The sequence below is a fragment of the Eptatretus burgeri genome, chromosome 11, assembly GCF_056783735.1.
Source record: "Eptatretus burgeri isolate ZD-2024b chromosome 11, Ebu_testis_v1, whole genome shotgun sequence".
NCBI classification, from domain to species: Eukaryota; Metazoa; Chordata; class Myxini; order Myxiniformes; family Myxinidae; genus Eptatretus; species Eptatretus burgeri.
The window spans coordinates 57,638,977-57,655,789 of NC_140971.1; the positions used below are offsets into that span (position 1 = coordinate 57,638,977).

Here is a 16,813-nt window from a genome sequence, read left to right on the forward strand (position 1 = left end):
GTGTGTGTGTGTCTGTGTGTGTGTGTGTGTGTGTGTGTGTGTGTGTGTGTGTGTGTGTGTGTGTGTGTGTGTGTGTGTGTGTGTGTGTGTGTGTGTGTGTGTGTGTGTGTGTGTGTTTTATAACTAATCGCTACAGCCCACAAGATGTGCCTGTGAGTGTATGTGTGTGAGATGTTGCTTTAGTCTCTGTTGTTTTGATGGAAACCCTGGCATCATGACCATATTCATATTACATATGAAAAGTATTCAGTTTTGATTGAGAGTAAACGAGAATTTAAGTGGATGGTTTGGCGACAGTTGATGAACAGTACTCCACTCATATCAGAGCAGATTCAAAGCATCATTGAATTGCTGCTTATAAGCCTGGCGTTGGCTTAGCCGTTTAGGGTGGCTGGCTTGGGATCCTCGGGTCCTAAGTTTGAGCCCCGCAGGCGGCTGAATTAACACCAGGCGGGGTTGACTCAGCCCGTCATCCTTCCGAGGTCGGCAAAATGAGCACCAGTGTACTGGTAATAGGGGCACTGCATCAGCGACAAAGCTGCATCCCTAACCAATGATGCAACCAGCAGCTTCAAGGCTGCATAGGAGTGTGTGTGTGTGTGTGTGTGTCTATGTGTGTGTGTGTGTGTGTGTGTGTGTGTGTGTGTGTGTGTGTGTGTGTGTGTGTGTGTGTGAGTGTTATTGCTGCTTCGAGAGTTTCTCCTCTCATTGTCAGCCTTTTATTATTAATACAAAACGTACACTGGCAATTGCATCATAATGGGAGATAGAATTGCAGACATACTTGGGGTGCTACAAAGTACGAAATATATATATATATATATATATATATATATATATATATATATATATATATATATATATATATATATATATATACATATACATACATACACACACACACACACACACACACACACACACACACACACACACACACACACACACACACACACACACACACACACACACACTGGGGCATGCTTGCAGAGTGCAAGCAGAAGCTGCAGTGCATCCTGCATGTAGGCATAAGTGAAAGCTTAATATATTTGATGAAGTCGATTATGGTTGCTTTCTGCGAGCAGCTAAGTAAATCGACAATGATTTGTTGTTTCGTATGCAGCCTGCGGCTGCTGGTTGCATCACTTTCTGGAAGTTCAGCGGTGCCTCTGATGCAGTGGCCCTGTTAGCAGTAAGCTAGTACTCATTTTGATGACCTCAAAAGGATGACAAGCTGAGTCAACCCACCTGGTGTTATTTCAACGACCCTACAGGGGCTCAAACTCAAGACCTTAAGATCTTAAGCCAGCCACCTTAACCGTTAAGCCAACACCAGGCTAATCAAGAATGAGTGAATGAGAATTAGCTCTTTATTTAACAGTTTCAGCTATTGTAATTTTTAATGTAAATCGGTCAATTGTTATAACATAAAACTATTGTTTACACCAGAGGTGTACCTCCCGTATTTGGCACCACCCCCCCCTCCCACCCTCCCTTCGAGATGAAGTATAAAGCATAAAATTTTATGACTTAAAATGCATTGACTGAACAAATTGACTGTGATTATTTTTTTGGTTTAAGGCAAACATAACTCCTGAACAAAAAAAAATCAGAAAACTATGAGCATGACTCAAAAGTGGCTTGTAGCTTTGCACAGATATCCCCCGCTTAACGAATGGTTTCATTTTGGCCAATTCTTCGCTAAACGAAGGAACGCCCGGTAATTGCCCGACGTCATTTCCATGCCGATGTTTTTCCTGCCCATTAACTATTTCATGGAGGAGATTAACTTTTCAGAAGGCCTGTGGATACAGTGCAGTAATGTAATTAACTTTTTAGAATGAAAGGGTTAACCCATAAAGCGCGTCACGCTACTATCATGGACGAGACGTGTATGTAAATGAGTTTAAACTGAGTCAACCCAAAGAACGAATCATGACCTTTCCGACAATGCATAATGCCCTGGTAACCGATGAAAGCTTGTTTCTAATTGGTGGAGAATGCTCATGACAACAAGCTCAAATGAGCTAAGATCCTCGTCCTCTTAATGATGACATCATAAAAACGAATATGACGTCATTGTGATGCATCAGGTTTGCGATAAATTATCTGTGCTAATGCCCGGCTTGATTCCCGCAAACAAAATTCAATCAGTTTGCCTCGTTTCGGAGATAATGGTATCGGCGATTTCCATTAGCGGCGATATTATGATGTCAACTTTTTTTCTAGGAAGAATTTCCAAAATCGGAGATGGTTCCTGCCTGCGCGTGGGCTTTCTGCATATACATGGCAAGTTTCACGAAGATCCGATGAAAACTCTGGGTTGTGAAACAAAAATAGGAATGATGTCATAAAAATTGATATGACGTCATAGTGATGTATCATATGTGCGGTAATTCATCTCTGCTAATGCCCTGTTCGATTCCCGCAAACACAATTCAAAAAGCTTGCCTAGTCTCGGAGATAATTTTTTAGGCGATTTCCATTAGCAGAGATTTTTTGACGTCATAACTTTTTTTTCTTGGAGGAATTTTCAAAATCGGAGATGATTACTGTCTGCACAAGGTATTTTACATATATATGCCAAGTTTCAGGAAGTTTTGATGAAAACTGTAGGCTGTGAAACAAAAAAGTCCACAAGAAGAAGATTAAGAACAACAACGTGAGTAAGACTTAGAGATCCTCCACGAGGATCTAAAAAAAGCATTTCTGGGATCATGCTTTATATGAGGACTCGAGGAGAAATTAAAAAAACTGTCAACAGTCTACTCTCAGCAGCTACTTCAAGCCAACAACATCTGCTTCATCCACTGACGAACCCATGCCAAGCACATCATCAGCTCTGCCTCCTCCCACCTCCTCCTGTTATGAATTTGGAAGCTTACTGCACTCAACATTCAGGTCCCGATAGAACAGTTATATCGGTAAGTGTGTGTTTATAGTTAGGGCCCCCTACCTGTGTCTAACGGGAATTACATGTGTGCGCTGCGGAGATTCGTTTGCAACAAACCTCCTTCACTTCACTCCACACACCGACGCCATCGCCCACGTGCGTTCGGCCACGTAACGTGGGTGGAGATTTCCATCGCCTCAGACTGGGACCCAGCCCAGGAAGGCAGGGGCGTGCCCCTTGTCCAATCACGCCACAGAAGGCGGCTTTCCCACGACACGCTGGCCAATGAGAGTTGAGATGGCCACAGAAGGCGGCTTTCCCATGACACGCCGGCCAATGAGGGTTGAGATGGCCACAGAAGGCGGCTTTCCCATGACATGCCGGCCAATGAGGGTTGAGATGGCCACAGAAGGCGGCTTTCCCATGACACGCCGGCCAATGAGAGTTGAGAGCACCTCAGATGGCGATTTGCTCACCCTGGAGGAAAAAAGAATATAATAAATGCCAGGCTGGGTCGTGGGGTTGGTAAAAGGATCGAGGTGGTGGAGGTCATCGTGGTGGTAAAAGGGTCGTGGTCGTCGTCGTTGTGGTCATCATCGTCATCATGTTGCGGGTTCTAGTCCCGCCGAGCTGGATCATCGTCACCTCTGTCCTTCTCCTTGGCCTTGGTCGATTGGTGCATGGCCGGTTGGAGAGTGTGGTACCTGGTGCTTGGAGCGGCATCGTCTTGCGGGTTCGAGTCCCGCCGAGCCGGATCGTCGAAGACCACACAAGGTGGACAGGTCCAAGCACAGGCTCTGGTCTCTAGCTCACCTGTCCTTGAGCTCGAGGCCTTCAATAAAGACCATTGGGGTCCATTTCTGTGTGTGTGTGTCTGTGTGTGGGCCCGTCTTTAAGTAGCAACTGGATAAGTGCTTTTGCTTGTACATTGACTGCATTTCTTATAGTCGGATAACTCTGCTCTTTGTGTGTTCCCTTCCTCCCCCCCCCCATTATAAATAAATCCCGTTAAATGTTTCAGCTCGTTTTTGTGTTTCTTTCATTGGTTTAGCACGGTGCGTGTTGAGAAGTAGCGAGGGTAAATTGTGCATTTGGACCGATGGACCTCGGTAATCATCCGCTCGGGTTATGCACGGTTCGAGCACGCTAATGGCTCGTTCCGCTCGAGCTCCGCCGAGGGTGAATTTCCCCGGTAGTTTGGATGACGTGAGTATTTAGGTAAATTGAAATTGGCAATCGACCCTATCCCGCACGGTCGACCTATTGGCGATCTTCAGTCCGATAAGGGACCCGTCGGAGTTATCTGGGGTGACGACCTATAAGTTCCGGGTGTTCGGTGGAGCCGACTCTTGCTCCATCGTGCTCGCTACCGAACCGGGCCCCACAACACTCCTACCTCCTCCCATTAACCACCACTTCCACAACCTCCTGCTCTGTAATGTAATTTTGTGTTCCTGCTCCGTGTTTCTGTTCGGTTCTGTGTTTTGTGAATTACCATATGCTCTTCCAACTCAAACGGGATTGCGTGAGATCTTGCGAGAGCATGCAAGATCAGCTATGGCTTAACAATAAAGCAGTTATCTTCCACGCACCCTTCTCGGTCGGGAACTTGGACTCAAGGTTATTTTCATTAGTGTCACAACTAAATTAACTTTATAACTTAGTTACTGTCTTTATTATTAGGTAAATTATAATAATATTATCATGTCACTTGCAACTAAAATCATTGTTGTATCATCGTATTAGTATTTCAACTCTCCCAATGGCACCACCAACCAACCAACCTCGGGTGCGTAACCCGAGCGGATGGTTACCAAGACCCGTCGGTCCAAATGCACAATTTACCGTTTCCCAATTTCCCAACATGCACCGTGCTAAGCCAATGAAAGAAGCACAGAAACGTGCTGGTACATTCAACAAGATGGGGATATTTATTTTAAAATGGGGGAAGGGAACACACAAATACCAGCATTGAATATCCCCGTGGCTGTCACCTGGGGTGGACCACTCTCTCCGCACACTCAAATGGATTGCTTGGCAACGCTAAGAGGGGGAGTTTGTGATTCTAAGTCGAAGACTCTGGTTAAGAGGTGGATCTTGTACACACAAGGTGAAAACAAGAAAAAGAGCAATCAGAGATTGCAGACCCTTACCAGGACTTGTTTTGTGTGCTGTCTGTGTACCAGTGTCGTCTTCTTCTTCTTCTTCTTCTTCTTCTTCTTCTTCTTCTTCTTCTTCTTCTTCTTCTTCTTCGTCGTCGTCGTCGTCGTCGTCGTCGTCGTCGTCGTCTTCTTCTTCTTCCCGTTAGGGGTTGCCACAGCGGATCATCCATATGATCCGCATAGTGATTTGGCACATGTTTTACACTGGATGCCCTTCCTGATGCAACCCTGGTCGCCTCTTGCGACACAGGGATCTGGTACACCTATTTTAATCAGGGTATACACAGGCCCAGTACACTGGTACTCATTTTGCCGACCTCGGAAGGATGACAGGCTGAGTCAAGCCCCTGGTGTATTAATTCAGTGGCCCAACAGGGCTTGAACTCAGGACCTTTTGGATCCCAATCTGCTGCCCTAACCACTGCGCCAACACCAGGCATCGTCTGTGTACCAGTGTGTTACGTAATTAATAAGAGACATAATGAGAACTGCCACTTGATAACTGCTGGCAATGATGATCAGGCACCAAGACGTCCTGCTTTGATGCAACCAAGTTTTGATTGGACACTTGAACCTGACCCATGATGTTTATTATTATTCAATTGAATTGAGAATTGGGATTAAAGTAAATTCAATTCAATTCAAATGGAAAACTAAAGAGGTACAGTCCTGCATTGGAGTAATCAGAAGGCACCCAAACAAGCAAAAAGCAAAGATGGAGTCATCAGGAGGAACCTAGAGAGGATTTACATTTCAGCTGCTACCCCTCTACCCTCAAACCCATCCAGGCACAGCCAAGTGAGCCTTATTTAAAATAAAATTTAAAAATCACACAAAAAAAAAATCAAAAAAATTGAATAATTCTGGCTGTCAGACCATGTGTCCAATCAAGTTGAAATTTAAAACGTGATTTCCCAATCACTACTGGAACATAATTGTGAAGTTTCACGTCGATTGATTAAGCAGTTCCAGAGAAAACATTATTTAATATTTTTATTCAATCCAATATGGCTGTCAAACCATGTGACCTATCAATAATTGTTCTTAAACAAAGTTGTACACACAAGGCTTGTGGAACATTTGTGTGAAGTTTCCCCTCGATCTGTCCAGCTGTTTTGGAGAAGATTTTTTTATAGGTTTTGGGGTAAATCCAATATGGCTGCCAGACCATGTGACCTATCAATTGTTCCTAAACAAACTTGTACACACAAGGCTTATGGAACATTTGTGTAAAGTTTCACCTCGATCTGTTCATCCACTTCAGAGAAGAAGATTTTTGAAGGTTTAAAATAATAAAAAAATAAACCAATGTCACCCGCAGGGTGATCTTGCCAAAAGGTGACCACCTGTGACTTCTTTAAGGTCACACTGAGGTGAACAGAGCTGCTATCCACCAGGAGCGACTCCTTGAGGAATATCAGCCTACGAGAGATTCCGATGAGAATCGTTCTACAGAGTAACCATGAAAAATATGTGTTTGCCTCATAACGTCACCAAATGACGTCATGTCTCAAGCTTGACATATCTCGAAAGCACTCATCGAGGTGTTCAATTTGAGGTACTACACGATATGGTTCCTAAAACTTGAAAATTTGACCTTGGGGTCAAATATGTTTGACCTCAGGTGCTAACCATGAAGGTCAAGGCCAATCGCCACCAAAAATTAATCAGCTGAGCACCAGACCATGAACTATATTCCCATGAAGTTTGAAGACGATCCGATCAAAATTACTCAAAAAATAAGGGTTTCGTCGACTCCCCTGATTTGCGACAAAGTGACCTTGACTTTTGACCTTCAAAATTTTGTGCGCTGAAAGGGACCTCTATAGGCCTCTGATATGCGAAGTTACAAAAATTTCCAATGATAACTGTGCTCTGCAGAATTTTTTATACGTGATTACAGACAAACAAACAAACAAACAAACAAAAAAAAACATACAAACTGACTAACATATCTTGCAAAAACTTTGTTTTGGCAAGATAAAAATTTGCTGCCAACTCACATGACCGATGATCCCATCAAATGTTTTCTCTGTGGACCATTTTATCCCTCGATGACCCTCAAAAATTTTCATACTGATTAGATGTAGCGTTCTACATAGGCACTTATGACGTCATTAAAAAAATCACACTTATTTCCCCCATGAGGAGTACTTGCCGTGTGTCAAGTTTCAATTTTTTCCTTGGTGTGGTTTCAGAGATACAGAGGTCCAAATTTTTCCCTTTTTTCCAACATGGCTGCCATACCACATAACCTATGACGTCATAATTATCAAAAAAGCATTATACATGAGTCGTCGCTCCTTTGGTGAAAATGTCGTCTCAATCAGACAAGCAGTTGTGGAGAAAAACACGAAAGTTCTGTGCGGACAAACAAACAAACGGACCCAAATGCAACACCCTCTCCTCCGACGAGGGTAACAAGCAGTAACAAGTGCTGCTTCCTTGCTTGATGCTCAGTATTTCAAGTGTAGAGCACATACAAAGGATAGTGGGGCATGCTTACAAACTGTGTTGGAGTGGCGACCCGTCCAGGATTGTGCCAATGAGACTGCTTAAGCAGCACCAACGCTCTGCACAGAGTTTGGTCCCAATCTCCTCTCCTCCTTACAGACTGCAAACTGCAAGCAGATATTTTAAAACCATTTTACATTATTTTTGACCTGCAGACAAAAACAAAAATCATATTTTTGTGAAGCAGATGGTGCGCGCAGATCGTCGACTCGCGGTGCAGATGATTGCTGAGGAACTTTCCATTAACAAGGACACTGTCTGGAGCATCATCACTGAAAATCTTGAAATGTGCAAGGTGTGTGCAAAGATGGTCCCCAAGCTGTTGTCCGAGGACCAGAAACAGCAAAGAGTCGCTGTCTGTCAAGACATTATTGAGCGCCTCGAGGATGATCCAGACCAGCTCGGGAGAGTCATTACTGGCGATGAATCATGGATATTGGAATACGATCCCGAGACCAAACGGCAGAGTCGTCAGTGGAAAAGTCTGGCATCACCAAGACCAAAGAAAGCAAGGATGTCGAAGTCGAAGGTCAAGGTGATGCTCATCGTGTTTTTTGACATCAAGGGCATCGTCCACTTCGAGTTTCTACCACAGGGTCAAACAGTGAATCAATACATGCACAAGGAGATCCTCCGGCGCCTCGTGAGATCAGTCCCGGACAAGAGGAGGGATCTGTGGGAGAACAACGCCTGGGTGCTCCACCATGACAGCGACCCTGCTCACAGTGCCCTGAGCATCCGACAGTTTCTGGCGGAGAGGAACGTGCCAACTCTGGAGCAACCCCCGAATTCACCAAACTTGGCCCCTTGTGATTTTTTCCGATTCCCCAAGCTCAAGGGGGTGATCAAGGGTCCCGACTTCCTGACATGGAGGCCATCAAAAGGGCCATGACGACGGAGCTCCGGAGGATTCCAGAAGAAGCCTTCTGGGAGTGCGTCAAAGCATGGAAGAAGAGGATGGACAAGTGTGTGAGACTGGAGGGAAACTATTTTGAAGGGGACAAGCTGTGATTTCAATATATTTTTTGGAATAAAATTTCTGTGAAGTCGGTCCCATACTTTTTCGATGGACCTTGTATACATATCAAAAGCCCAATCACATCTCTCACTTGTAATTAGAGGAACCAACCAATCAGCTCTCACTTAATCAATTGGCCCCAGCTGTGACTCAGACTTTATAATTAATCACCCCTCTGCCCTTATAGCCAAATATATCTGCATCGCAGAACCAAGAAAAGCTACAGAAGGCAACCCTTTGCTATGTCAAGCCCTACCTGGATTCCTCCACAGCTGCAGACATTCATAAGTAGCACATGTAGGATGACAGTTTATAGCTGTGAAAAACCAGGATGACAGATTGTAGCTGGGCCGAGATTCAAACCCAGGCTCGATACCTCTCGGCTCTCCTGCCAGCCCATGTTTAGACCTTGAAAACCATCTAAATATTCAAATATGCCAGCCATCCATAAAGAAGATGATGGTAGTAACATCACCAAAACATGAATGTGGGGAATGACAGGAAATTGGGTTTATGTGATCTGCTATGCCGAATCATGAATAATGTTGCATTCCTGGCTGTCATAAGGGCAAAAAGGCAGGGCTCTTGTTCCATGTTTTCGCAAAGGATAAACATTTGTGGGAGCTATGGTCTCCGTTGTTATAATTCTGCAAATATGCCTTCCCCAAATTGTCATTGTTCTTGAAGACTTCTGATGGTGCGGTCAATCTTGCATGGGTCTACTGTTCATTGTATTTCGGTTTATTGTGAAAAAAATCATCATCTGTAATCCCCGATGGCATTATTTAGCCTTCGTTATGGACCCATTCATTTTAGTCATTTCACAAGGCCCCTGGAATCCCTTGGGAGTTTTAAACTTATTTTTATCCAGCAGTGCACCAAAAAGAAACCCCATTTAGGGTGTAAAAGCTGACGTTTATCAGCAGTTTCGTTTACCAATTCCTGTACCATCCTCTGGGCCCCGTGTTCCCTTCTCTCTGAGCCCCATGCCGTCCTCTGAGCACCGTGAGTGCCACTGAGCAAGCCCCATGCCCCAAACCACATACAGTGGGGAGAACAAGTATTTGATACACTGCCGATTTTGCAGGTTTTCCCACTTACAAAGCACGTAGAGGTCTGTAATCTTTATCATAGGTACACTTCAACTGTGAAAGACGGAATCGAAAACAAAAATCTTGAAAATCACATGTATGATTTTAAAATAATTAATTTGCATTTTATTGCATGAAATAAGTATTTCATCACCGACCAACCAGTAAGAATTCCGGCTCTCACAGACCTGTTAGTTTTGTCTTAAAGAAGCCCCCCCATTCTCCACTCATTACCTGTATTAACTGCACCTGTTTGAACTCGTTATCTGCATAAAAGACAGCTGTCCACACTGAATCAATCAGACTCCAACCTCTCCACAATTGGCAAGACCAGAGAGCTGTCTAAGGACATCAGGGACAAAATTGTAGACTTGCACAAGGCTGGGATGGGCTACAGGACAATAGGCAAGCAGCTTGGTGAGAAGGCAACAACTGTTGGCGCAATTATTAGAAAATGGAAGAAGTTCAAGATAACAGTCGATCTCCCTCGGCCTGGGGCTCCATGCAAGATCTCACTTCATGGAGCCTCAATGATCATTAGAAAGGTGAGGGATCAGGCCAGAACTACACGGCAGGGCCTGGTCAATGACCTGAAGAGAGCTAGGACCACAGTATCAAAGAAAACCATAAATAACACACTATGCCGTCATGGATTAAAATCCTGCAGCGCACGCAAGGTTCCTCTGCTCAAGCCAGCGCATGTCCAGGCCCATCTGAAATTTGCCAATGACCATCTGGATGATCCAGAAGAGGAATGGGAGAAGGTCATGTGGTCTGATGAGACCAAAATAGAGCTTTTTGGTTTAAACTCCACTCGCCGTGTTTGGAGGAAGAAGAAGGATGAGTACAACCCCAAGAACACCATCCCAACCGTGAAGCATGGAGGTGGAAACATCATTCTTTGGGAATGCTTTTCTGCAAAGGGGACAGGACGACTGCACCGTATTGAGGGGAGGATGGATGGGGCCATGTATCGCAAGATCTTGGCTAACAACCTCCTTCCCTCAACAAGAGCATTGAAGATGGGGCGTGGCTGGGTCTTCCAGCATGACAACGACCCGAAACACACAGCCAGGGCAACTAAGGAGTGGCTCCCTAAGAAGCATCTCAAGGTCCTGGAGTGGCCAAGTCAGTCTCCAGACCTGAACCCAAGAGAAAATCTTTGGAGGGAGCTGAAAGTCTGTGTTGCCCAGCGACAGCCCCAAAACCTGAAGGATCTGGAGAAGATCTGTATGGAGGAGTGGGCCAAAATCCCTGCTGCAGTCTGTGCAAACCTGGTGAAGAACTACAGGAAACGTTTGATCTCTGTAATTGCAAACAAAGGTTTCTGTACCAAATATTAAGTTCTGTTTTTCTGATGTATCAAATACTTATTTCATGCAATAAAATGCAAATTAATTATTTAAAAATCATACAATGTGATTTTCAGGATTTTTGTTTTAGATTCCGTCTTTCACAGTTGAAGTGTACCTATGATAAAAATTACAGACCTCTACGTGCTTTGTAAGTGGGAAAACCTGCAAAATCGGCAGTGTATCAAATACTTGTTCTCCCCACTGTATGTTGATCTGTAGTGGAGTCAACAAAGCAGCACGACCACCCATACAAGCTATCACTTTTGCATTAATTCAGTCCTTATTCCATTTAATTTTATTCAGATACTGTGACAAAGGAACATGCTTGTTTTAACTAGGGTGAGATATAAGCCTTCTATTCACGTCAGACATCAGGGTCATTCCGTCTGCAGTTACCAAAGTTCCCACGTTCCATTGCATGTGTAATACACGAGGGCGTGTTAAAAAGTAATATTGCTGTGGAGCCGGGTGTCAGTTGTGAGCACGGCAGCTAGGTGGAGCAGTAGAGCAGCTCCACCGAACACCTGGAATCTAGATCGTGCTTCTCGGCGAACTCCGAAAGGCACGGCTCCCTTACAGAACCGTGAATCACCAATAATTCGGCCGCGTGGAATAGGGTTAATTGCCAACTTCAATATACCTAAGTATCCACGCGGCAAAGCTACTGGGGAACCACACCCTCGGAAGGCCTCGAGCGGAACGAGCCGTTATCGTGCTCGAACCATGCGTAACCCGAGTGGATGGTTACCAAGACCCGTCGGTCCAAATGCACAATTTACCGTTTCCCAATTTCCCAATACGCACCGTGCTAAGCCAATGAAAGAACCACAGAAACGTGCTGGTACATTCAACAATAGGGGATATTTATTTTACAATGGGGGGATGGGAACACACAAGTAGCAGAGTTATCCGAATAAGAAATGTTTCAAATGTACAAGCAAAAGCACTTAACAATTCGACTTAGAGACGGGCCCACACTCAGACACATGGACCCCGTCGGGTCTTTATTCGTGGTGGTACTCCATTAACCGTCTCTTACTATCAGAATCGTCATGGTGTACCCAACTCTCATCTCCAGCACTTCATGCTTCCCAACACTGACAATACCATGCTGCCCTCCACCATCTTGACAAGCAGCACTGAGATTTTGTGTTAGAATCACAAAACTTCCCACCCAGTGGTGGGAAGACCGAATGTGCTGATTGCACTTTGTTTAATTTAAATATCCTTACCTGTTTTGGAGAAAACTAAAATAGGAGGCATTACTTTTCAACATGCCCTTGTACTGTATATGGCTCCTATTAGCAGATTTCCTTTATACCACCTTTATAACTGGTTGATTACTCAATCGAATAACAAAATTTCACCCTCCCCCCCCCACCTCCCCCTACCTTCCAACTCCACAGACCTCAACAGTCAGAGTTTTTTTCATGCTGGTGTGATTTACAATCCTCAATACTTGTTTACTTTTCCTAAAATGCTTAGAATATATAGTAATGTATTTTGGGGAAAAGTCCAATTTATCGGACTCAAAGTGAAACATGTTTTAAATGGAGTATAAATGTAATGATTTCATTTTAAACTAATTTTCCTGAGCAGGGACAAAGACTGAGTATATACATGAAATGAAAACATCAGAGAACTAGAGGGGGAGCACTCGGGAGAGTGCAAAACCTCCGCCGCCAATACTGCTGGGTCACTCAAGTGAACCTTATATCTTATTCATTAAATATGTCAACAGTGCTGACAGAGTTATAGTTCTTTTCTCCAACATCTTTTTTTTTTTTGGGGGGGGGGGTTTGGAAATCACTTAAAACATGTAAAAATGCAAAAAAAAAAAAATCTTTTTTGGGGGGGGAGGGGTAACAATTTTTGGGGGTGGGGTTGGAAATCACTTAAAATATCTACAAATCCAAAAAAAATTTTTTTTTCTCTAACAATTTTTTTTAGGGGGGTAACAATTTTTTGGGGGGTTGGAAATCACATAAAACATGTGAAAGTGCAAAAAAAAATTCCCCTATTTTTTGGGGGGTAACAATTTTTTTGGGGGGGGTGTAAATGACTTAAAACATGTAGAAATGCAAAAAAAAAAAATTCTCTTTTTTTGGGGGGGGTGACAATTTTTTTTGGGGGGGGGGTTGGAAATCACTTAAAACATGTAGAAATGCAAAAAAAAATTTTTTGTTCCCTCTAACAATTTTTTTTTGGGGGGGGGGACCAAGTCCAAAATTTAATGGCATGATCCTTGGACCATACCTAACCCCCCCCCCACCAAGTTTCGTCGAAATCCGTCGAAGAGTTTTTCCGTAATACTGTTCACAAACAAACAAACAAACAAACAAGCAGTCATAGACTGGTACTTACGAAATCGTCAACTTGACCTCTGACCTTGTCTAATAAAAGCTGTCTCTAGAGAAGGTAGCGATGCAAGCCAGAAGTTTCTACGATCATTCTGTACCAAACTATCAAGAATCAAATGTTTTGGATGTTTGACCTCTCTGTGACCTTGACCTTTGACCGATTGTGACCAAAATCTAATCAGCGCTAGCCACCACCCTCCTGAATCACGTGGTATAATTTGACATTGGTAGCTTCTACCGTTCTCAAGTTATCTGAACCAAACCATCAAAAATCGAATATTTGACCTCTCTGTGACCTTGACCTTTGACCGATTTTGACCAAAATCTAATCAGCACTAGCCATCATCCTCCTGAATCACGTGGTGTAATTTGACATTGGTAGCTTCTTCCGTTCTCGAGTTATCATGCCTACAAACAAACAAACAAACAGAAACGGAAGTCATCAATATACTTACGAAATCTTTAGATTTCGTAAGTAACAAACAAACAAACAAACAGAAAGGGGTGAAAACAGTAACCTCCATCCATCTTCGAAGATGGCGGAGGTTAATTAGAATGGCAATCAGTTGAGTGCATACATACCTCCGCCAGGCTGAAGAGGTTACGTTTTGTATCCCACTGATAGGCCGGATCTGGATCTGTACCTGAACGAAAATTGAATGGGCTTGTGCTTGGCACCTAACAAACTCATCGACAACATTTGGAAATATCATGCTATGTATCGTTTTTGGCCCCATCTCTCAACGGTGAAGGTCAGGTCAGGTATGGGAGCATGCGCCAGAACAGTGCGTCGCTGCATCCACTTTCCACCAGTACTCCAGGTGCCTCCGTCTGGCCATCCCCCCAGGTAGATGCCTGGCCCACCACATTTCCTTGAGATGCCAATCAACCTGCTGCAACCACGAGTCACGTAGTCGGCCCATTGGCCTCCTCCACTCATGAGACTCCCTCGCTGAGAGAATCTGGTGAGCAAGATCGGCGTCAGGAAAATGAGCCACATGTCCATACAGCTGTAGATGACGCTCACGGACTTTACAGGTAACAAATCTCATTTGAATCTCTCTCAGCAACCGCTCGTTGGACACAAAGTCCGACCAGTGATAACCAAGGATTTTCCAAAGAGACCTGGTACCAAAGGAATTAAGTCTCCATCTCAGATCCCTGGTCAGATTCAAAGTCTCATAGGTGTAGAGCAAGACTGGAAGCACCAAGGACCTGAAGACTCTGACTTTCGTCCTGCACAGATACCGGCAGTGCCGCACTTCATGATCCAGTGAATCCATCCAGCCAGACCCAGACGTCTATTGACCTCTGGCTCACAGACATGAATATCACTGTCAAGGTAAGTGAATCTCTCTGTGATCTCAACATTCTCACCACAAATTGGTACAGACAAGATAGCAGCATCCAAGATTTCATTGAAAGCCTGGATCTTAGTTGTGACCCAGGAAACCCATAATCCCAGCAGCTCCGACTCCTCATTCAGCACCTCGCGGGCCCCCAAAAGGATATCTAGAGTCACCGCAAAGATGACTGCATCATCAGCGAAATCAAGGTCATAGATCTTGACATTCCCAAATGATGCACCGCAGCTTGATCTCTCTGACATCCTCCCCAGAATCCAGTCCATACAAGTGCTGAAAAGTGTGGGAGCCAGTACACACCCCTGACGAACTCCAGTAACAAGTGGAAATCTGTCGGAGATGGTATCACCACATCTCACACAACTCTCAGTTCCAGAGTGGAGTTCAGACATCAGACGATCAGATATGGTGGCACTCCACGAAGACCAAGAATCCTCCAGAGGGCAATCCAATTCACTGAATCAAATGCTTTACAGATATCAATATAGGCTGTAAGCAGTCCCTGCCGAAACTCTCGTCTGCGTTCGGTGAGGACCCAAAGAGCAAGGATAAGGTCAATCGTTGACCTCTTTGGTGTTGAGCCTGACTGCTCTGGGCACTGGTGTTCAAGCAGCAGTTGGTGAACCCTATCAATAATTATCCACGCAAGACCTTGTCTGCCACTGAGAGCAGCATCAACCTTCGGTAGTTGTTGCAGTCCTGGCGATCACGCTTCCCTTTCCAGAGAGGGTCAACAATGCCCTTCTTCCAGTCAGATGGAATGATGCATATGTTCCAGGCAGAGCACAGAACTGGCCGCGAGTGCGCAGCTAGTCGTCTACCCCTTCCCGGAGCTCCGGTCGCCAAAGGATGGACCAGGGCAGCCCAATCCAGATGCAATCCAGACCATGCTAGCATGCAACAACACGAGTGCAGCATTTCCACCAGCCTTGAGAAGTTCAGCACGGATGCCACAGATCCCTGAAGCTTTACCCCATTTCAACCGGTTCACCACAGCCTGTTTTCACAAATGAAGTTGGATCACAGTTGATTGGAGGGTTAGCAATGGGGATAGTAACTCCCCTGACATCCAATGCAACAGCTGGTGAGTCAGCCTGGTCCAGCCGCTGAAAGTAACCGGCCCAGCAGGCTTTCACTTCAGACTCCTCTGTCAAGAGCCCACCACCCTCCGCTCTAACTGCAGTACACCGAGGGACGGGATTGGAGGAACGCAATGCGAAAATTCCCCTGTAAGCTGGACGAGAATCGCTTGACAAAATGTGATGCTCAACCCCCTCACAGATTCATTGCACATAGGCCTCCTTGTCCAACCTCAGTGTACGTACAGTTTTACACCTCAACTCGCTGAACAGCTCAGCTCTGCCATTAAGCCTTGCCCTGCAACTCTGGTCAATGGTATCCAGTGTCCCTTGAGACAGAAAATTCTTCTTCACCCAATGGTGAGTTCCAAGACATCTACCAGCAACATCAAGGATAGTGGTCTTGAAGGAACTCCACAACTCTTTAGGGTTCCCCAAAGAACGCAGACCCCTCAAATCCCCACTCAGCCTGTTAAAAAAATTCCTCAGCTGCCCTCTCATTCTTGTACTTGTCAACATCCAGCCTCGGCTATGATGGTACCATTCTCCTGGATTTACGCTGCAACTTCAGAGTTGCTTCCACAAGCCTGTGGTCGGTATTGAGGAACTGAGCACTCAGGTAGACCCTGTAGTTCTGGATCATCCTCCAGTGACCATCAACGAGCACATGGTTAATCTCTTTTGCCACACCACCAACGTTGGAATACCAAGTCCAGTGATGAGCCTGTGGGTGCTGAAACCATGAACCAGCCACCCTAAGTCCATGACATCTTTCAAAGTCAAGGAACTTAGTGCTATTCTGGTTCATAGTTCCAGACCCCTGGGGACCAACACACGTTTCATAACCAACCATCGCTATCAGTTCCATTCGATGCATTGAAATCCCCCGAGACTCGAAGTGTATCTCGCCTGGGGCACTGATCAACCACAGACTCAAGCGTGGCATAGAATGCATCCTTCACGGTGAGATCACTCAC

General features: G+C 44.8%; 1 protein-coding gene across 4 annotated transcripts in view; it reads left to right on the plus strand.

The window, feature by feature from the left end:
- The window catches only part of CACHD1 (cache domain containing 1), a 63,677-nt gene that overhangs the window by 7,185 nt on the left and 39,679 nt on the right, over window positions 1-16,813 (plus strand). The window contains exon 1 of one of the 4 annotated variants that reach the window (XM_085846595.1): window positions 6,939-8,534. The exons of the other annotated variants lie outside the window; for them this stretch is intronic. Coding sequence (XP_085702721.1) covers window positions 8,514-8,534 — 21 coding nt within the window. The 5' untranslated portion in view covers window positions 6,939-8,513. Of the gene's footprint in view, window positions 1-6,938; window positions 8,535-16,813 lie in introns of those variants that run through there. 4 annotated transcript variants of the gene reach the window in all.